Genomic DNA, 23698 nt, shown 5'->3' with positions numbered 1-23698 from the left:
CAAGGATGTCTCTTTTTAGGATGTCTTCCTTTCACTCCTGCCAACCTGGGAACTCCCTTAGTCATCCTCTCTACCCTCTGACCCACGCTTCCATTGCCAGGGGAGTCCCAGGGCAGAGTCTAGCTGCTCCTTCCTTGTATTACAGTTACATCCTGACACCCTCCTGCCCTGAGCTTCTCATTTCCTGCCTCTTATTTCATTACGACACATCAACATCAGGCAGTTGACAATATCTTTTTCTCCTCTTATATTTACCTGCCTCTTATTTTCCTGTGGTCAGGCAAGTTCTGCAGTGGAGTTGAAGTTAAGGGTGAGAGTCAACAGAGGTAGTTTGCATTCAGAGAAATGCACACATGCAGCTTAGAAGATCCAAAACATTAAGACTTTCAGCTTCCAGATAGCTGTCACAAACTCCATTTGCTAAAGCTTATGCCCTTTATTTATAAAGCTCCTCGGTCTTCAATCAGAATCTGTTTCTTTTATTATACACAATTATAAATTAATTAATGTAGTTCCAGAGGAGGGTGCTACTAGACACAATCACAAAGATTAAAAAAAAAAAAAAAACTAATAACCTATTAGTTGAAAGACAAGTCAGAAAATTTGCTGAAAAACACCTAAAGGTCAACAGCAACCAAGTAGCAACATAGAATCATTTAACGTAGGAACATCATTCTGTGTCAGACCGTGCAAGCATCACTGATGTCTGGAGTAACAGGATAATGTATGCATGTAAAGATGGCCCTGAGCCATCAAGAAAATGTTTGTTATGCTCAATACCAGTCTGGTTAAGTAAGAAATGAAGTAATGCATTTTAGGAATATTTCTGTCAAAATGGTTAACGTTAAATATCTGGGCGTATACTAAGGAGATGAGCCTTAGTTATTTGGAATGCCAATTATGTTAGGACCCGCTCCCCATTCCCCAGCGACACCAGATAAACAGGACAGTGTCATAGAGAGGGGTGAATAGTTTTCCACAGCCACTTTGTTTGTGGTCTCCCGACTTCTATGTTGTTGTTTATTCATGGGGTTTTCCTTCCCTTTTCTTTGGTTTCAGATGCGAGTGTCTCTCTGGCTTATGTGGTTTCCCCGTGTGTGAGGTGGGATCCACTCCCCGCATAGTCTCTCGTGGAGATGGGACACCTGGAAAGTGCTGTGATGTCTTTGAATGTGTTAATGGTACGTGGGGTTTCTCTTGTTCTCAGAGAGTGTACATTTGTGCAGGAGGAGGAGGGAGGGTTCAATCTAGCTGTTTCTGTCTTTTAAAAGGCAGAGAATATACTCAGGGACTTGATGAAACGCAGAAAGAATATTTGTTTAAGATCCCACTAGGCAGTAGAGAAAGTTAGGAAAGGAATCATCATTCCATCCATTAGAAAGAGCATTTTGGAAGTGTAATCACAGACTGCATGTAGCCATCATATTCTGCTGTGTTTTCAGTAGTTCAGAAATTTTAGGATTGCAAGAAAAGGATCATGGAAAATGTGGTTGTATCCCTCCTATCATTCAAGATCTCATTGCATTATTGTCAGAGGTAATCTTTGTAATTAACACCACATTGGAGTGTCCACAATTTGAAAGAGAAAAGACCCTGTTCCTTTAGTTTAGCATTTTCCTACTTAGAGGAAACACCTCTGGCCATTACTTGGTCAGTAGTATTGGCCTAGTTGGAGCTGGAACCTTGTGGACCAGAAAAACGATCCTTCAGTCATAAGATTACTTCAAATAGAATCCACCTTTCTCCCTTGGTGTGTGATGACCTGGCGTTTATTGAATTTAGATGCTAGAAGGGAGGAGAGCCTAAAACATGTCCCTCCATCAGAATTTTCAGAAGAAAAACAAAGAATAAACTCAAGTAAGTGAAATGTCAGTAATTTTAGAGGACATTATTTAGTCAACACCTAGACACACAAGGAAAATGATTTTGGATTTGGACAAATAGAACAAAATTATGCATATAGAAGCGTCCATATTTGCTGCCTACAAGAAATTGGGGTTCAGAAGAGTTTCTGCCCTCCTCCCAAGCTGCCCCTCCCCCACAAGAAAAGGTTATATTAAAGTCCAGACCTGTTTCACCGAGTCCTGTAGTTTTTAGTCCAGTGGCTGCCTATTTTGTTTTGTTTTGCTTTGCTTTGCTTTGAAGAAATAGTTGTAGTATGGCTTTGTGGTTAGAAAAGAACATAGACTACAATTATAAGACTTCAGTTTGAAAACTAGTTCCTCCACTTAGTAGCTGTGTAACTTTGGGTATCCCTTGGTCTCCCTGGGCCTCAGTTGCCACATCTGTCAAATGGAGTGAATAACAGTAAATAAATGAGGTTTCATATGTGAAGCACTTGAAATTGTGCCTCAAGAGCAAATAGTCTTTATAATTTTGTGTGCCCACCTCCTGTTCATATCCAAAGATGCTGTTCTGGACATGGCAGGGGGATGGAGAAGGTGAGGGGAGGCTCCTGACTTAAAGACCTTTATAAATACAAGCATGCAGGGAGAGGTGCAGGAAAAGTTCCATGTGCATAAATCTCTTCTCAGTGCTTCTCCCCACCCGTGTTATTATCCAGCCGGTAGTAATGTCTGTTAACCACCAGCAAATGGCCAAGCCTCTGGTATTGCTGAAGTTAGTTGATTGTAGGTGACATTTTGTGAATATTTAACTTGTACCACTGAGACAGAAATAGTTGGTCCTTGTCCTGGGCTCCCAGCATCTCAGATGTGCTTCCTTCCAGTATTCATCCCTCTGCATGTCTTTCTCTCATGCTAGAATCTGAACTGCCAGAGAACAGAGAATCTATCCTTGTGTCTGTGTTATTAGCACATTGCCTGCCTCTCAGAGTGCACCCAGGTTCTGACAGGTAGTTGGGTGGGTGAGTGAGCAAGTGATCTGATTCATATCATCTTAGTTCCCTCTAGAGTGGCCGTTAATTATCAGCCCATAGAGGGCTTACTTTGTGAGAATTCACCATCTTTACTGCCCTACACTTTAATCTTAGGTCTCTTGTCCCCAGGAAATATCACCTCTAGAGGAGTGCCTTTCTTCTTTCCTTGCTTCTTGATTATAGAAACCCAAGTGTCATGACTTTCTCATCAGGACATTAACTTTACATCTCTCCCTAGTGTGATACGGTTGGACAGTTGATAGCTGCCCCCCGCCCCCTCAGTGCCCTTGCCCCCATTTATAGAGCCTATTTATAGAAGTCACTTCAGGAACAGGACTTGCCTTCAGCTGTGAGAAAATGTTGAGATGACAAAGCAGTCACAGGATTTCTGGTGTTTGCCTCTTTCTTGCCACCATAAATTGGTTGGGTGATCTTTGCTTTATTTCGTGTCCTGCTACAGTGTGTCTATTTCTATATTAGTCATTCAATTGTAGATGAGACTAGAAACTACAGTCCTCTGAAGATTCAAAATCCCACAGAATAGTGTGTATGGAATTCTGTCTCAAAGCCTGTATTTCACTTTTTTTGTCATATACATACACACATACACACACCTCCCCTCCACACATACATATATTCGTATGTAAGTGTATGTGTTTGTTTGTTTATTTGGCAACTGGTGCCCTGGGAAAATCTTACTGTTGTCATAAGGTCACCATTAGAGGATATTACATATCAAAAATTCATTATCATTGCCCAGATGAGCAGAGGTCTATTTTATATATACATATTTTAATAAGCCATATATATATATATATATATATATATATATATATATATATATAACCTTGCTTATGCACAAAGGATTTGAGGCAACTTTACACTGAGAACAGATACAATAACATAGTGGTAAAATATTAATGAGAAAAGAGAATCAGAACCGTAGAGTTGTATGTAAAAGTTGAAAATGAAAAGCAAAAAGAAAGTACCTACAGGTATGCAGGCCATAGCTAGCATCTCTCTATTTAATTGTTGGAGTTAAATGTCAAGTTAGGCCCCCAGCATCCCGGCCATCAAAGTGAAAAAGGAGATAGAATCAGATCTGCAGTTTTTAGAGACAAGAAGCCTGCTGAACAGGGCAACCCTCTGCTCATATGGAAGCTTGAAAAGAGAGCGCTGGATGACACAGTAGATCCTGTCCTTAGTTGCTTTAATCCCTTAAATGTGGAAACAGATTTCCTCTGGCTGCTCTTCACAATAAAAAGCAAAAGCAAAATATTAAAATACACCTCAGCGAAAGCAGTTTTCAGAGGTGAGTTTGACACCCGGCTGGAACCTGGGTACTTAGAGGACTATTTATTGATTTTGAGAAACCCCCAAACATGTAGGAACATGTAGGAATAGATCTGGGAACCCCAGTTCAGGAGGCAGTGGGTTGCATGTTAACTAACCCCATGTGCAGAAACAGAGATTGCCTGCCAGCACTCGGCTCCTAAGCTGCCATCCAGCTGATCCGTATGCTTACGTTATTTTTTTAAGATAAGCGTTATAGTGAACACAGAAGGTTAAAAAATATTCACAGAGAATTCAAGAACTCTTGAGTTTTGAAAACATTAGCCTAGATGAATAGATGGAAAGAACATTCTCCATAAATATTCACTCTCTTTTCTATTGGGTTTGGTTTTATTTTGGGGGGGGAGGATGGGAGAGTTGCCCATCGGATTGTTATGGTCTGTGACTGAGGGCTGAAAGGAGGACCTATGAGGTATTGGTTGAATGAGAACCCTGTTGTTTAGAAACCAAAGGAACAGGTGGTATGACTGAGCTCCTTTTGTGTAAACTTAGAAGACATCAGTATCATCCCCTAGAAGTATGACGTCCACAGCAGTGTTGAATAATCCCAGATCTTCTTCAAGAAACAGTTCTGTGTCTGCTCCTGCCCATAAGCAAAACTTTTGTCATTAGTCAGCTGGAGCTGAGTGATGGCCTCTACTTTTATTTTTTATTTTTTTATTTTTTTGCAGTACATGGGCCTCTCACTGCTGTGGCCTCTCCCGTTGCGGAGCACAGGCCTCAGACGCACAGGCTCAGCGACCATGGCGCACGGGTCCAGCCGCTCCGCGGCATGTGGGATCTTCCCAGACCGGGACACGAACCCGTGTCCCCTGCATCAGCAGGCGGACTCTCAACCACTGTGCCACCAGGGAAGCCCTGGCCTCTACTTTTAGATCGACATGTGTTCTCCATTTGGTTACAGTACACCCTATTGCCTTACACTGGCCCAGCTCACTCATTTCTAGAGGCATTTGGGTTTGAATAGGGAAGTCATCCACATACAGAATATGGAAACAGTCATTTGGTTGCTTAGATATGATCAGTTGTCCAATGTACTTGCACAGAAATCCAAACTAGAACATCATGGTTTGAGTGTTGTAGCCACGAACTGACTCTTCCAGCATCAGACACACTAACATGTCAAATCCATCAGTGACAGGAGAGCCATAGCCAAAGTCAGCTTGCTCCTCATGTAAAATATGGGCCTAGAAAACTGAGACCTGCAGTTTGTTAAGAAAATTAGTACAAAAACTTCTAATGATAACCCATTGTCTGTTTAGCAATAATACTCAGTAATATTTCTAGGGACATAAGGTCTACTTCTACAGTGATGGAGAGAATATGGCACTTTGAAAGAAATATTCCACTCAGTATGCATTTATTGAGCATCTGTTGTGTTCCTGGGGTCTTATCAAGCTAATTTTGCTTAACAGTGATACAGTCTTTTGCAGTCCTATTTTGTAAGTATTGTTCCCCTTCCCTTATTCTGAAGTAGTATCTGCCTGGTATTCTCTAGCACACACACCCTGCTTCCCCCCCGCCATAGAAAAGGTGTTTTCCTCCTGTAGCTATCTGGAAGCTCATGTACCCTGTCTTTGTGATTACATCAGTTTGTCTCTGATTTATGGAGAAGTTTTCAGACATTTCTCATCTGTCATACAGTTGTCTCTCTTTTGACTTCTTAAGTCTGCCCACTTGCTTCCTATACAGCTTACCCCCAGTGAAAGGAGACCAGAGGCAAGACATCAGCCATTTTCTACTGAGATATTAAAGAGAAAAAGCAACAGAAGTATACTATTTGGATTTTTTCTCCATTTTCACATTTGATGTGAAGTTCTACATTTTAGTCTTTTCCTTTGCTAAAATTATATACATATCACCGTCTGCCAATCAGTGTAATTTGGCAGACAGTAGAAATTATTAACAGTCTATAAGGTTCTTTTTCAGGCATTCTGGAATATGTTAAAGAGGGAAGAGAATATTCCAGAACTGAGAAACATAAAATTTAATTGGGCAGACACAAAAAACGTGCAAAAATACCTAAAAAGACACTTTTGTGCATCTCAGTGCATATGCAATTTTATGCATTGATAGGTACAAGTTACACAGTAAATTTTTTTATTTGTAATATTATTCTTTTCTCTGTCCATGGAAAATGTCCTGTTATAGAGGTAGTGGTAAACTCCATAGGGTTCTAAGATTCACATGTATCCCCAGCAAGTGAAGAAGTAATTGGTCATTGCTCCTCAAAGACCACTGCCAGCCATTTTTATCATGCATCTTTCTGAAGAGCTTCTATAAATTTGTCTTGGCATCAAATAGGGATTTCATTATGTCGTGTGATTTTTTTCTTTTTTAATCCTAAAGAATCGATTGTGTTTTCAAGGCTGTGTTTTCTGGGACTCTCCATCTCTCTAAATTCCATTCCCTTGCTCTCTGTGCCTTAGCTAGTGAAATGTAACTCTTGTCAATCCCATCCCCTCCCGCTCACGTTTCTGCACAACCCACGGTAAAAGCGAGTTCATCTGGAGCTGCTTTAGTCATAACCACAGCCTTCCCTTCTCACTCCTTCAAATCTCACACCAAGATTTGTGGCTTCACCCAGATGGTAGCTGTGGTTGATTAAGGCAAATAAGTATTTATAATTAATATTAATTGGTTTCTAAAATACTATTTTTTCTTCAGTTTGAATGGAAGCTCAGCATTTTGTTAGAATGCAGTATTTTGCCTCCTTCCACAGCATGCAAATTTGATTGATAAAAAGCACTCCATTTTCTACACTTTAGAACTTGTGGTCCAGCTGCCCAGTTTCTTCCAACCCTAGCTCAGTTTAGTATGTTAGCTAAAAGTATAATAAATTCTGAGCTGTAATAAGATGATTCTTTCTGACATGAGTTTTCTGAAAAAAGAAATAGTATATCCAGCCAACACTACGGAAGAGGTTCAGACATGCACATTTACTGCTTGTGTAAATATATACACACAGCTCATCTCACACTAGTTATGTGACTTTAGGCAAGTTACCTGATCTCCTTAAATTTCATTTTCCTCATTGAAGAAGTGGCTATTAATATTCGTTCTGTCTTCTTGACAGGATTGTTATAAAATCAAATGAGAAAGTACTTGTTTGTCCAAGTACAAAACAAATGTAAATATACTCAAATTAAAATGCAGTGAAAGTCTCAAATATTTCGAATATCCACGGTGACATGGAGAAATGACGTTAGGACAGAGGAGCCCATGAGAGTTGTGTGTATCATGATCTGGTTTTTCCCATCTTATTAAACAGGGTGCATTAGCTCAGGAGAACTTTCTTTAGCTTGGAAGTACTTTTATTTTACCAGCTTTATTGAGACACATACCATGCACTTCACCAAGTGAAGTTGCACAATTCACTGTTTTTAATGTATTCACAGAATTGTTTGATCCTCACAGTCAATTTTAGAACACTTACATCAATCCCCCCCAAATTCCCAAACTCATTAACAGTCACTCCCCATTTCCCCCAAACCCTCCAGTACTAGGCAACCACTAATCTACTTTCTGTCTCTATACATGTACCTATTATGGACATTTCATATAAATAGAATCATATCCAATATGTGGTATTTTTTGACTGGCTTCTTTCACTTAGCAATGTTCCCCAGGTTCATTTATGTTTTAGTATATATCAAAATTTCATTCCTTTTTTATGGCCAAGAAATATTTCATTACATGGATATACTACATTTTGTTTATTCATACATCAGTTGATAGACGTTTCGGTGCTTTCCGTTTTTTTTGGCTATTATGAATAGCACTGCTATAAACATTTGTGTACAAGTTTTTATGTGAATAGATGTTTTCATTTCTCTTGGATAAGGTTATACCTAAGAGTAGAATTGCTGGATCCTCTGGGAACTCTGTGTTTCATTACATCCTCACCAGCGATGTATGAGAGTTTCAGTTTCTCCACATCCTCGTCAGCATTTGTTACTATCTATATGTTTTTCATTTTAGCCATCCTAGGATATGAAGTGATGTCTGATTGTGGCTTTGATTTGTATTCCCTTAATAAATAATGATGTTAAGCATCTTTTCATCTGCTTCTTGGTCATTTCTGTATCTTATTTGGAGAAATTTCTATTCAAATACTTGCTATTTTTCAATTGGGTTGTTTTTATTGTTGTTCTTTATATATTCTGATACAAGTCCTTTATCAGATATTTACAAATATTTTTTAATCTTTGGGTTATCTTTCTTTATGGTGTTCTTTGAGGCACAAAAGTAGATGAACTCCAGTTTAACTATTTTTTCTTCTGTTGCTTATGCTTTTGGTGTCATATCTAAGAAACCATTGCCTAATTACAAAGTCTCAACGATTTACTCCTGTTATCTTCTAAGAGCTCTATAGTTGTAGCTATTACATTTAGATCATAGTTCTGTAATTCATTTTGAGTTATTTTTGTATATGGTATGATAGTGGTCCATTCTTATTCTTTTGCATGTGGATATCCAGTTGCTCCAGCACCATTTGTTGAAAAGACTATTTTCCTCAATGAATTATCCTGGCACCCTGTTAAAAATCACTAAATATGAGAGTTTGTTTCTGAACTCTTAATCAATTCCACTGAACTGTGTATTTATCCTGATGTCAGTACTACAGTGTCTTGATTAGTGTAGCATTGTAGTATGTCTTGAAATCAGAAAGTGTGAGTCCTCTAGCTTTGTTCTTCTTTTCAAGGTTGTTTTGGCAGTTCTGGGTTCTTCACATTTCCATATGAGTTTTAGGATTGGCTTGTCAGTTTTTACAAAAGAACCAAGTAGGATTTTGATAGAGATTGCAATGAAAATATAAATCAATTTGGGGAATATTTTCACCTTAACAATATTATCTTTCAGTCCATGAACATGGAATATATTTTCATTTATTTAGGCCTTCTTTACTTTCTTTGAACAATGCTTTTTAGTTTTTAAAGTACAAGTTTTGTGCTTCATTTATTAAATTTTTTGCTAAATATTTTATTCTTTTTAATGCTACTGTGAATGGAATTTTTTTTAACTTCATTTTCAGATTGTTCTTTGCTAGTGTGTAGATATACAATTTATTTGAGTTGCAGTTGTACCCTGAAATCTTGCCGAACTTTTTGTTCACTAGTTTTTTAGTAGATTCTTTAGAATCTTTTAAAATTCAAGATCATGTCATCTGCAAGTAGAGAGAGTTTTCCTACTTACTTTCTCATATGCGTGATTTTTTTAAAAAATTTATTTATTTTGAGGTGTGTTGGGTCTTTGTTGCTGCGCACAGGCTTTCCCTAGTTGAAGCGAGCAGGGGCTACTCTTTTTTTTTTTTTTTTTTTTTTTTTTTTGTGGTGCGTGGGCCTCTCACTGTTGCGGCCTCTCCCGTTGTGGAGCGCAGGCTCAGCGGCCATGGCTCACGGGCCCAGCCGCTTCGCGGCATGTGGGATCTTCCCGGACCAGGGCACGAACCCGTGACCTCTGCATCGGCAGGCGGACTCCCAACCACTGCGCCACCAGGGAAGCCCAGGGACTACTCTTCGTTGTGGGCTTCTCATTGCGGTGGCTTCTCTTGTTGCAGAGCACGGGCGCTAGGCGCGTGGGCTTCAGTAGTTGTGGCTCGCGGGCTCTAGAGCGCAGGCTTAGTAGTTGTGGCGCACGGGCTTAGTTGCTCCGCGGCATATGGGCTCTTCCCGGACCAGGGATCGAACCCATGTCCCCTGCATTGGCAGACGGATTCTTAACCACTGCCTCACCAGGGAAGCCCATGTGGTTTTTATGTCTTTTTGTTGCCTATGTGCCCTGGCTGGAGCCTCCAGTACAAAGTTGAATCGAAGTGGTGAGAGTGAACATCGTTGTCTTGTTCCTGATTTAAAGGGAAAAGCATTCACCCTTTCACTATTAAGTATGATGCTAGCTGTGTGTTTTTCATAGATGCCACTTATCAAGCTGCTGTTTAACAACTTCCACTCCTAAGTTATTGAACATTTTTATCATGAAAGGGTGTTGAATTCTGTCAAATATCTTTTTTCTGTCAACTGAGATGATCCTGTGGTTTTTTTCCTTTATTCTATAGACATGTTGTATTACATTAATTGATTTTTGGATGTTAAACCAACCTTGCATTCTTGGAATAAATCCCATTTGGTATATAATCTTTTTTATATGTTGCTGGATTCAGTCAGCTAGTATTTTTTTTTTGAGGATTTTTTAATCTCTGTGTTTATAAGAGATAGTTTTCATTTTCTTGTGATGTCTTTGTCTGGTGGGAGTTCTTTTAAGTCAACCAAAATTAGAGTTAAGAAATGGATTTAGTGAGAGTGTTTTAGGGCAGAGAAACAATTTAAAATCATTGGTGTCATTATGAGAATTGTTAAGTGCAGGGCTTTGAGTCCTTAGCAGAACATAGCCTTGAAACACAATGGAAGGAGTACAAGGTTTTAGTTGAAGAGCTACTGTTTTTGCTTCTATCATTTGCTAAATGTGTGACTTTGAGCAAATTACCCAGGATTTCCTCACTTCTGCACTCAGGATAAGTATTTCTACATCAGACCTTTGTTATTGGGATTAAGTGAGGTAATGTATGTAGAAAGTGTTTTTTTAAAGGCCAAGCACTATTATAATTACAGATTGTTAAACAGGATAGAAAAAAGAATTTAGGAGAAAACACTGGAGAAACAGAAGAACATAACCTCTTAAAAGGCCTAAATAAATTTTTTGAGGTAGAACAAAACCTAATGTGGAGGCAGGATCATTTACTTGAGGGTAGAGAATGATTTAACAAAACAAACGTTTTGTTTAACAAAAAATCTTTTTAAAGCACAAATCAGAAATGTGTTTCATGGTCACATGGTTACTTTTATTTGGGATAAGGGGATGCCAGTATAGATTTTACTAAGAGGAATTTCGATTCCTTGGTATCATGAGAATAGTGATGTGTTTTATTTATTTTATTCTACTTTACTTTGCATTGCTTTGTTGCTTCTGTTGTAAAAAATTATATTGAGTGTAGTAAATTTCCATCAAATTTTAACCTGCTGTCAGACAGTATTTTCTAGAGGCTGTTTGAAAAATATGAAAGGACACCAGAGAAATGACTTTGAATCTGCCATGTTTGTTTTAACTCCTTTAGAAACAAAGCCAGCCTGTGTATTCAACAATGTGGAGTATAGCGATGGGGATATGTTTCGAATGGACAACTGTCGGTTCTGTCGATGCCAAGGGGGCGTTTCCATCTGCTTCACCGCCCAGTGTGGTGAGCTGAACTGCGAGAGATACTATGTGCCCGAAGGGGAGTGCTGCCCTGTGTGTGAAGGTAAGGACAGGTGCCAATCAGAGAATAATAAGAAGAGACATGGTTTGGGGGCTTAATATCACAGTTGACCTACTTCAGTCTCACTCCAAAATAGAGGAAGATTGAAGAAGTTCCCGTTTTTTGTCACCATGGTCTACCTTTTAGGACTTCGATAATGCTAGGTAGACTGTGTGAAACTGTCATTACTTCCCTGAGGGAAGTTACACCCTGGGTGTAGACAGCGGTCACCTGTTTGCACAGATGGACGTGAGGTTTCCCGGAGGTGCTTTCTGTTCCTCCTCTGTGGTTCCAGCAGTTCCTTGGCAAGTCCTGGGACTTTCTCTCCATCCTGACATCAGAATTCCACCCACCCTGCTCCCCTCAGATTGCTCAGCTAGGACAGGGCCGCCCTAGTCACTGACCACCTTAGCCAGTCAGCTCAGAGAGGAACCAACCCTGCTTCCTTTCCGATACCCATGCCAGTCCAGGTGAGAGCAGGGCTCCCCGTCCTTTGAAAATGTGTGGTAGTGAGAGTAGGGTCATGGTGTGGCATGGTGGTGACACCAAGGCAAGGCTCAGACAGTGTCCACTGTGGCCCTGGGCAGAAGGATCCCCAGGGCCTGCTTTCTCTTTATTCCCCATTTCCCTCCAAGAAATAATAGGTCCATGTTCCTCCAACAGGCTCGACCCTCCTGTCTCTCCTATGCAGAAATAATAAACATTTCAGAATGATAACTCTGAATATCATATACTACAATCCACACATTTTAAGGATCAGGATAATCAGAAAAGTAGTCACTTGTCTGAGTTTCCAGTGAAGCCAGGAACAGTGAGTGCCTGACTGTGTCTCTGGTCTAACTGCACTACACTGTTTCCCCAGAAAAGAGGATCACGTGAGCTTTCTTGTCCTGCCCGGACCACAGACCTTCAGTCTGGAGTCAGGCACATCCGTCTCATGTCTGACGCTCACCCTGCCCTTACTTCCACACGTGAAACGGGAGGACAGAATTTCATGCCATGTTCCATAACTTTTTCTGTTTTCTAAATCCATTTCTTTTCACTATTTGAGCTCTGTTTACCACATAATACTGATGATATGAAATTGCTTAGAGTATGCAAACTACATTCCTAACAGTGAACAGTGGTTCATAACCGGGAGGCCACCTTCCCTGTTAGAAATCATTTTTGCTAACATGGGAGAAAGGTGGTTCACTTTTTAGGTGTCATCAGGGATTTTAAGAAAGTCACATCAAACTTTTAACCTTCCCAATTGATTTGTTCCCTAGCTACTACCCCCGGTGTGTAAATAGTCTCTGAAACTATGTAGCAGTTGGTCATGTAAAAACATAGATATGGACCTCTGTGTAATAATCATAATGAGTTGTCTGGGCATAGATCCGGTTATGTCTCACTTCCTGGAATTCAGATCCAGGCTCAAAGTAGAAATGAAGTATGCAGTGTAATATTTTTTATAAAGAAATTTTATAAAGTCTTATCTAACTCAGGTCTCTTGGCTGCTTGCATCTCTGGCAGACTGCCCTTCTGAAGCTGTGACTGCGTGCTTTTCAGTTTTGGCCCTCTAACTCTCTTGTAATGCCCTACTACCTCTTTGGAATGAAGAGGACCAAACTCGGAACTGCCTGGACTTTGCTTCCAGCACAGCAGCACTTGCTTCTTGAGGCCAGATTTTATGTTTCTGAAAAAGAACATTGAGTGATTTATCTAGTTGCTTTCATTTATAAGGATATTTGGGGATTTTTTATTTATGGGCTTGTCAGCAACCTCAGAAAACTTTTTTACACTATCCTTGGCTACCTACGTTCCCCAGCCTCAGCTGCTGCTTGACTGCTCAGCTTGGGGGAGAAAAACAGCGTATGTTCACAGCTTTCCCTCCAGGGCACAAGCAGTGCCATGAATGGTTTAGAGAAGCTGTGTCAGTCCTGTCCTGAATAAGGCCACAGCAGGGAACTGTATACACCTCACTGTGCCTCCAGGCACCGTGAGATAGACTTCAGTTAGTCCTAGAAATAACAGGCTCACTATAAGTTAGATGGGGCATTATTCTTTCCACTTTACAGGAGGTAAAATGGAGGTGTAATAAACATTTAAGTTGGCAACTCAGAAGGCATCATCAGAGCCTAAAATGGATCAGCATTTTTTTCTCACGACCAACCCACAGCTCCATCCACAAAGTTTTGCACCTTTATGAAATGATAACACCTGCACATTGGTTTTTATGCCTCAGATCCCCTGCCCTGTGTGCCGTGTCAGGATGGGTGGACAGAAATTCAGCATGACAGCTGCTTTTGCATGTCCCCCTAGAGACACCTCCTGTGGCCCTGAGCTTCTGCTGAGCACAGCTGGAAAAGAACTGCTGATGACGAGAACCTGGGAAAAAAATGTCTCTAGGTGCAGGCAGAGATAAGATGTAGAATGCCCTCAGTCTTACTCTGAATTCACGTTTTAATTTAGATCCCGTGTATCCTTTCAACAATCCCGCTGGCTGCTATGCCAATGGTCAGATCCGTGCCCACGGGGACCGGTGGCGGGAGGACGACTGCACGTTCTGCCAGTGCATCAACGGAGAACCCCACTGTGTCGCGACGGCCTGCGGACAGAGCTGCATGAACCCCGTCAAAGTGCCTGGGGAGTGTTGCCCTGTGTGTGAAGGTAACCCTTGTAGATTCTAACGAGCCCCTGGCGAATGTGTCGAGTTGGATAAGCTTCTACCAGTATGTGCTTGCTTGTTTTCTGTTTCCTCAGGCATAATGTCTGCTTCATGCTGTTACCAGTTGCAGATGAATTTATTATACAGCCCAAACTAATCATTTGGGGGAAATGTTACACATTTACAGTGAGAATAGTGTGGGTTTTATTTTGCCACTGCAGATAATGCTTATCTGAATACTTTACAGTCAAGGAATATATACATTTTAATTCAGTTCACCGCAAGCCTGATTAACATCCAAAGGTCAACACAATGAAATGAAATGAAATTGGAAATAAGACCCATGACTCAAAGCATAGCTTGTTCAACTTGTAATGCTTACATAAGCCCAAGAGTCCTGGCAACTAGATGAAAAACCTGGAGCCATCAAAGGTGGTTTTCACTGCCTGGAGTCCTCACCCTGAGCATCCATTCTGCTTCTAATATCACGATGGCTGTGGCTTTGCAGTTCCTTTCGGGCTTTTTCTTATGTCTTGGTTACCTGCATTCACTACCTCTCTTCCTGTTTAATGGAGAGAGCCTGAGATATCCTGGACTAGTCTTTCCATCCCAACCACTATTCCAGGCCATTTCCCCCATCCTGGGAAGATTCTTTGCACACTTACTCAAGTCAGCCTTAATCCTTGGTCCATGTCTGTTAGTACAGACAAGAGATTGAATATCTATACTGACAGTTCCAATAGAGAGTGTCCGTCATTAAGAAGCACATTTGCATAGTGAAATGAGCTAAAGTGGGTCAAAAATTACTCCTTGTGGAAGATGGATCCTTCTGGAATTTTTTAAAACAGCTATTAAGGAACTGACAGGTCTTTTCAGAAATTCAGTCAAGTAGACTGAGTCCTCTGTCAAGAAGTCTTTTTGCTTCTACCGAAATTTTAATCAACTCAGACTTCAGAGTTTGCCTGACTGGCTTCATTAACTTCTGAGGGGTTAGAATTATTAAAGACCTTAAAAATCATATAAAAATTTAAGCTGGAGGATTCTGGTTCTATTGACATCACCAATTCCCTCACCATTACTCTACTCAGAATGCAGCTGCCACACTCCAAAACTTTATAGCTTCCAGATGACCAATTTTGTGGAAATCACCCACCCACCTCACACATATACTCCTCCTATCCCCTGAAGGCAGTGTTTCAGTGCTGGAAAAAGAAGTGTGCAATAATATGTTTGATGATGTACGGTCAGCTTTACAAGGAAGGATGCCCTCTGAAGCTGATAAAGATGGGAATATCTATCCCTAGGAATTAGGGGCAATCTGTTATTTAAGTATATGTATATTTACATATGTATATTTAAGTATATGTATGTGCATGATAATGTAAGAAAAATTAAAAACATATATAAAATCCAGTAAACAGTAACCCTTTAACTTCATGAGTCTTGAGTCTAGATTGAAAATAAGACTTTGAAAAACTTGTTAAAAAAAAAAGTAGGGCCTTTTTTCTAAAAGTAAGAAAGGCAAACCCTTTGCCCTCATCTTTGCCCGTCATTAGCATATCCATTGTGGTGAGTGGAGAAGGGAAGCAGTTGGTGAATAGACAAGAATATATATTATATGTATGAGAAACTGATTTATTCTTATGTCATATAGATGTTTGGGTAGGAAGTAGATGTTAGTTTGATCACTTAGAGTTTGGTCTCTGAAACAGCTGGGTCACGTTGTAATCTTGCACTGTTTGAGAAAAGAGTGACAGTTTGGGTCAGCCATTAATTCCAAAAAATTTATTAAGAACCTTCTGTAATCCAGATACCACATCGGACACAAACTAAATAAGGGATAACTCCTAGTAAACGTCAAAGAAACTATTTAGGCTCTTTTAAATTAAACCAGGAAAAACAGAATGTCTGCATTCAGGTGCTGTGGGGTAAGTGCTTTTTATTTGTACCTGATTTCATTTAATTCTCACATTAACACTCTGCCAAAGGCCTTATTATACCATTTTAAAGGTAAAGAAATTAGGGTTTAGAGAGATTTAGATAATTTTTCCCAAGGTCAGTTGCCAATATGTGGCTGAGCTGGGATCAACTGAAGTCTGTCAGATTCAACTACATTTTTGTCTGCTTCCTCTGCTCCCAGAGGTCATCTCAGTTTCCACCTGCCCCTATTTCTAGTTCCCTTCTATCTCTCTTCATCTCTGGCTTTTGGCCCTGTGTTGGGACACACAGGAGTTTGATGACGGGAGGAGATCATTTGCAGTTCGACAACTACTCCGGGTGTTTTTGATGTGATCTCCCACCTGCCCTCTCCCCTGAATCTGAGGACCTCGGGGGAAGGATGCCTTTGAGACTCATCCTCGATTTGCTTCTCAAGCCTCACATTCAGGTTGTCTCCTTCACTTCACCAGACTTGGCATCTTTATTCCAAGCTGTTAGGCTCTGCTGGTCTCAGCCTTGCAGAAGGTTCCATTGTTTAGTTCTCAGAGAACTAATTTATCTTCTGTTTCTTGTTTTTGTTTTAAAGTCAGTTAAGTAATAAGTTTCACATAAAACTGCGTTTACTCTCCAGTGGCACCCTCATTTTAAGATGTGTTCAGAAGACAAAAGATTCTTTTGGAAAAAAAAAAAAAAAAGATTCTTTTGGCATGGGGATAAAAAAAAACAATGTACAGCTTAGGATAATGATCGTGAAAGTTTTATTATCTATGAATAATATTGTAATAAACTTATTTATTAATAATAATAAACTTACAAAATAATGCAAGGCAAATAAATCTTATTGCTTAGTTTTCAGGATCCAAGAAAGACTCTGGAAGTATTCAAAAATATTTTTCTCAGCAGTCATTCAATAGCCTATTTAAATAGAATTTCAAGTGATTTCCGAAGAACCAAAGGATTAGACAGAATAAGAAAAAAGCAAGGCATTGTTGTGTAATAAATAATCAGCCAGAATTATTTGGAGGAAACAGAAAGGCTGGTGTTTATGCAGTTTATACACAGTAGATTCCTCTGTGCATAATTGCATAACAAATGTTGGCTCTCACCCTTATTAGCTACAGTCCCAAGATACATAGAGTCTGAAATTTGATGAAAGGGACCCCACACAAGGATTGTGGGTTTAGATTCTTCCTAAATAAATTACTGCATCACCAAATATGGTGTGTTTGGACCTTCAGGGAGGAAGAACCTTGTTGTGACTGCTGTTGTTATTGGAGATACATACCTTCCAAATGACAACATAATGTGCTTGGTTACTCCTGGAGGACTGGGAATGTGAACCTGGGGGCCCTTAAAGACTATGCTGTTACTTGACAGCTAACTCAATTCACAAGTACCTGAGTGCTGTTTAAATTGGCACTTAAGTACTCTCTTGATTAAGTCTTAGCAAGTTAGTGTCAACACCCAATTCAGGTACACAGATAAGCCTTCCCAGTCTGTAAGTCTATAACTGATTGTATTCTTATGGTTTGTTCTATTGGCTTTTCTCTACATCTCCTCTTGCTCATCAATTGCATTATTTTTATTTTCTGGCCCTTGTAAAAAGCTAGAATGGAAACACATGGAATGGCAGATAAAGTTTGCAGTTTAAGCATCTATATGGGAGATATGTCGTTATTTTCTAACAAACTTAAAACAAAAAAGGAGGGCAGCAGAATTGTCTTCCTCGGCATCTAGCACCATTTGCATCATCTTGTTTGTAGCCCTTATGAGAGTAGCTGACATTTCTTGCACACTGTGACTGTGAGCCAGGCCTCAGTGCTTTAAGAGCATCAGCCCATTTGATCCTCACAGCTACCCTCTTGTGCAGGTACTGCCATCCCAATTTATGATCACAGAACCCAAAGTTCAGAAGTCATGTAACTTGCCCAAGGGCCTACAGCTCGGAAGTGGCAGAGCGGTGTATCTCCAGAGTCCTGGCTCTGGACCCCTGCAAGGATACTGCCTCTGAGACAGAGTGCACTTATTGACCAGTAGCCTAAAAGAGGCTGCGTCCCCCATGAGCTAGGATTTACCGTATGCTTTTGAATCCCTAAAACAGCACCTGTCATTTAATTAGGTGCTCATTAATACCATCCATTAATGAATGGATGATGAGTGAGTGAGTTAGCGAAGGGGGAAAAGACTGGAGTAAGACAGCAGACGCTGGTAGAGGGTTTCCTTAACCAATGCTGTTAAAGGGGTCAGATGCTGACCTCTGGTGAACTGAAGAAAGATTAATGTATAAATGCTTCTATTTGAAAATGCACTTTGAGCACGGAAAGCAGAGTGTTATACGAAGTATGTTTGGCACACGGTGGGTCCAGACGCCTACAGGTGAATTGGACCAGTTAGCTTCAGATTGACTGCTCACCCTCCTGACTGAGCATGTAGCTCTCGACTCCCACCCAGGGGCAGCCTTCCAAGACTGACTTGTAAACTGTGGTTTATCCTCCCTCAGTTCAGCCCCTGAAGTCCAGAATCACAGAATTAAAGTGGGCCTTCTCCAGACCCTCCAAGGCTAATAATGCTCACTGTCACATTTAATGTACTGCTTTTAAGACCTGCGCTGAGAGTGTATAAGTGCCACTGCCTTATTTTCAGCTAGACTTTTTTTTTTTTAATATCACAGTTAGGTATTGAGAATAATTTGCTAGTTGATTTCCCAGTAATGCCAGGTATAAATCCTATCTAAGTTGATTCTTAATGTCAGAGGGACCTTAAGGACAGGGTGCCATTTTCCATGAAAAAAAAATATCCGTTTGTTTTATAATTTAAAGTAATATAAGGGGGCTTCCCTGGTGGCGCAGTGGTTGGGAGTCCGCCTGCCGACGCGGGGGACGCGGGTTCGTGCTCCGGTCCCAGAGGGTCCCACATGCCATGGAGCAGCTGGGCCTGTGAGCCATGGCCGCTGAGCCTGTGCGTCCGGAGCCTGTGCTCCGCGACGGGAGAGGCCACAGCAGTGAGAGGCCTGTGTACCGGAAAAAAAAAAAAAAAAAAAGTAAGATAAGGTGTTGGGGAGGGAAATACTGGTTTCATGAGGTAATGACATGACGGTGATGACGCAACAGGAAAAATGCAAGATATGTGGACAAGTGTGAGGCCATCTCCACCTGATGCAGGAGATAAGAATTTCATCATCCCTGATTAGTCTTGATGTCAGATCTGATCTGCTGTCTCATCTTGGGCTGTGGCTGGACCCTGCCCAGGTGGCCACTGTGACCTGAGTGTTCTTTAGGCCCAGTATGTGCAGCGTCTCTAGCTGGGATGAGTTGATGGTTTTGATGACCCTGGGGATTTCAGAGCCAACGCCAAGAGTATCACTTTTCAAGAACTAGAAACAACATCGGTAATATTTTACAAGTTAGCATTCATTATTAGGATTTGAGTTGGTGGTAAATAAATTCCATGCTTGTGGTTGGGTACTTTCCAACCACAATGGGTACTTTCCTTTGTACTATTTCTGTTTCTCTGAAACAAAAGCAAAATCCATTTCCAAATTCGCACAGGAAATAAGAGAGTTATTTGTAGATTGTCACAGCTGAGTAACGGGTATATGAGGGTCCATCATATTATTCTATCTACTTCAGTATTTTAAAGATTTTTTCCATAATAAGAACTTCAAATGAAAGTTATTTGCAGAGTTATTGTCTGAAACTGAGCTGAGTTTCAGGCAGGCCTCGTGATTCTGCTAACCTGGACTTAACCAACTCTTGGAGTGGAGGAATAAAAATTGACTCCCTGTCCATGGAGTCTTTCTAATTCTCTGGACTTAGGATGGAATGTGATAGCTGTGCCATCAACCATCTTCCTGCCAACCGGCTGTCTTGGATCCCTTACTTGGGAAATCCTGGTCCTACCTGGGACAGTGTTGAAGAGAGGACATGAGGCATTTCTTGACCTTGTGGATTTAATGAGCCACTTCAGCATCAGCTCACCCAGTAGATCATATGCTGTGGTCCTCTAAAGGGCTGGAGGTCTTTGAGCTGTGAAATAGACTGTCCTCCTCATCATCAATACTGATTTTATGGGAGCGCTATATTCTTTCCATAAATTCTGATATAGTTTGAATCAAGCCACCCTTCAAATGAGGTTTCTACTGGGCTGCTGGAAAAGTCTGTACCAGGCACATATCTGGGTGGGAATTCCTTGAAACAAGAAAATATGTTTCCAGCCCCGCCCATAATACTTCCTCACCAAACAGTATCTCAAACGATTAAGCTACTTCTTCTGTGGCAAGGAATCAAACATAGTTTGGCTGACCCCAGAGGCAGTGAAGTCAAAGATGCCACAGGGTCACATGATATTAATGTTCTGGTACGTAACAGGGATCAAAACTCAGTTTATGGGTGGTACTGCTTCAGTGCCATATACTATGCTATTATTAGTAGGCCAAGAATAATAAAATATTCATAATATTTCAAAGACTGTTAGGCATGTTGTTTCATCCTTTAACTCTTAAGTGTCCTGGAAACTAGTTCCATAAGTGGAAATTAAAATATAGCACAGTGTGTTTTTTGGCTTGTTCAAATAAGGCCATATGTGGGGTAACAAATGCATAGCAGATGACCGTGTGTCAACCTAGGTGTCCTTTAACCTAAGCATCCAAAATTGTTCATGAATGAATTTCATAGTATTTTTGTTTTCTCTGGGGATTTAAAGTATCTTTAGGTATTTCAAATAACATTAGAATGGTATGGTTCAGAGCTGATTCTGAAACACTTGATTAGAGAAACCTTTGCCTGTGATTTTCCGGCATGTGGCAGTCCCACCTATTAAGTATTTCCCTGTGGAAGTGGCCTGCAAGGGGCAGGTTCCTCTTTATTTCCTCTGCTGTTTACTTCCCATACCTAAATGGGCATTACTGCCAGGAGTCTCATAATTTTCCTACTAAGATCATAATCGAATCTAATAGTTCAGACTTGGGCCTGCTAATTTTCATCTAATCAACAGAGGCAGGAAAACAGAGTCTGGAATGCCAGCTATGTGAATGAAAAATATTTAGTCATTCTTGAAATGATAGGAATGTTTTTCCAACGAGCTTAAATAAACACAATCTCTACTGAGACTGTGTTAAACTTTTTTTGGATAAGAGACAACTCTTAGGCAACCAAACAGAAGTTAATGAAGGTTATTAAGAGACATGCCCTTCAGAAAAGGCTTATGGACATTAAAAAGAAAGATTCCATTTTCTTTAGGGTACAACCATTGACCAGAAGTAGCAGAATTGGTTTCCTTTTAGCTTTTGTCAACCTAATAGAATTTAGCATTTTAACTGTTAATCACATTGTCTACGTTTTGAGAGATGTCCTGCTTTACTAGCCATGGCTTATTAGACCATCTTACTTTAAAATCCTCATCTTCATCTCCTTCCACTGTTTGCCTCAATTCTAAGGAATGGATAGGTCTCAGCACACCTGTATTTAAAGCACCTGACAGCACTTTTTATATGAAGCTTGTTTATTTGTTCCCATCAATGCAAGGTCCAACTATAAAGTAGTGAAATTATTTTTAACACAATGAAATTACTTTTAAACATAACCAAGCCTTACATATCCAAGTGAAGTGTTTTTCCTTTCAAAATAGTTATATGGGAACTGTACAGCTATTGCAAGAATACCATCGTTCAGAATATTTTTGGTACTTCTCTGTTGAAACTGACATTGCAGCTTGCCTCACGCACATCCTTTTGAAAATTCTTAGCTTTGTAAACCCCTGACTTTAGAGGTTTATTAGACTCTAGGAAATAGTCAAAGTCATTCACATCTAAGTCTGGTGGAAAGGCTGGGTGATCTAGCTGGGTAAAACGTTTCAGAAGAAGCAAAAAATGACAGTGAAGTAAAGGCACTCTGTCTTCTGTAACACAGTAATTTCCTCTGAAAGCGATTCTGAAGAGAAGTTTCAAATAGAATTTTAACATGAACAACATTTTAGCACAAGCATATAGCCCACAAAAGTGAGTGCTTTTAGCAGTAACACTTATTTGTAAGTGCAACTCCTGGTGTGTTTATTGGAAAAAAAAAATCAGTTCACTTACCACATAGTATTTGTATGACTTCTAGGGACTAGAGGCATATATTTAAATGGTCATCTATTATATTACAACTTTTTGTGGAATTGCAGATGTTCCATTCAGACTTATTTTCAAATAAATTAGACTAAAATAATTTCCCTCTAGAAATAACTATTTTAAAAGTGATGGTGAGGGCTTCCCTGGTGGTGCCGTGGTTGAGAGTCCGCCTGCCGATGCACGGGACATGGGTTCGTGCCCCGGTCCGGGAAGATCCCACGTGCCGCGGAGCGGCTAGGCCTGTGAGCCATGGCCGCTGAGCCCGCATGTCTGGAGCCTGTGCTCTGCAGCGGGAGAGGCCACAACAGTGAGAGGCCCATGTACCGCAAAAAAAAAAAAAAAATGGTGGTGATTCCAATATAATTTATTTCTTATATTTTAGTTCTCAAATTCCACTTCTGATTGTACCATTTTAAACTGTCTCATTGTATAGTCTTAACCTTAAATGAGCAAAATGATTTCACATTGTTTAATACGTGAGGGTTAGTATTAGAGATGGTGAGCAACCCAGTGAACTGTTTTTAAAGGCCCTATTGAAGTATTTTCTGTGCTGTGTCTGGCGGATTGTTGAAGATAAAATACCTGCTGCAATATTGTTGTAAAATAACAGGGCAGAGCGAAGGAATGAAAATGTCTACTGAAGAACATCCCTTGCCCATTGATGGATCTCCCGTCACAGGTGGCTGCTGAGGTGTCAGGGAGCTGGATCGTACCCACCTGTTATCCTCTGCATTTGAGACTCCCGAAATGCTCACTATCCATCATCACGCAGGTTGGGAAATCTGTTACCCGGGGGCTTGGCAGGGCCAGATCTTGGTCTGGGGGTCATACCATCAGTTTAATCCAAATTTGATATGGGACAAGCAATAATGAACAGTTAGAACTTTTTTGAAATTTGTTCGAAACGTGAGAGGATAGTGATGCATCGCATTTTACACATTTTTCAATTCGAGCTGAATTATTAGCAGTTTGACCAAGTTTTCACTTGCCATGTATGTCTACAGGATACCTGTTTACACATCCAGTGAATTTTACTTTCACATCTAAGAGAAGCTGGATTTATCACATTCGTTTGAAACAGAGCCCAATTCAGAGATCCAGACCATTGGAGACCACAGAATTTAATACTCGCTGCCAGTCGAAAATAAGATTCAGTTCGAGGCTCCAGCTCTCGTTCTGCAGCATCATGAACCAAGACTAAGACTCCCCAAGAACATTCTGAGACCAACAAGCGCTTGGTCCTTGGGGACCCTGAGAGTCAGGCGGCGCTCTGGGTTTGATTTTTTCCCTTGGCTGCTAGAGCAAACTGAGAGATGAGTCTGTAAGCCACGTCCCCAACCAGGCAGGACCTCACAGCGTGCACCCTGTGTGCCGACCGCATTCCTGGCTGCAACGTATTCTTTCTACTTAAAAGTTACCTTGGTCCTCATTTCCTCACTTTAAAAACATATACATATATAATTTGAGACTGCCTTGGGT

At 40.5% G+C, this 23698-nt stretch overlaps 1 protein-coding gene across 1 annotated transcript in view; it reads left to right on the top strand.

Annotated features, from left to right (window-relative positions):
* Positions 1 to 23698, top strand: part of CRIM1 (cysteine rich transmembrane BMP regulator 1) — a 206715-nt gene that overhangs the window by 120678 nt on the left and 62339 nt on the right. Inside the window, exons 5-7 of the mRNA XM_065891147.1 lie at positions 1060 to 1181; positions 11343 to 11525; positions 13977 to 14174. Coding sequence (XP_065747219.1) covers positions 1060 to 1181; positions 11343 to 11525; positions 13977 to 14174 — 503 coding nt within the window. The remainder of the gene's footprint in view (positions 1 to 1059; positions 1182 to 11342; positions 11526 to 13976; positions 14175 to 23698) is intronic.

The sequence above is a fragment of the Phocoena phocoena genome, chromosome 14 (assembly GCF_963924675.1).
Source record: "Phocoena phocoena chromosome 14, mPhoPho1.1, whole genome shotgun sequence".
NCBI lineage: Eukaryota > Metazoa > Chordata > Mammalia > Artiodactyla > Phocoenidae > Phocoena > Phocoena phocoena.
This window is presented reverse-complemented; position numbering and strand designations above follow the sequence as displayed.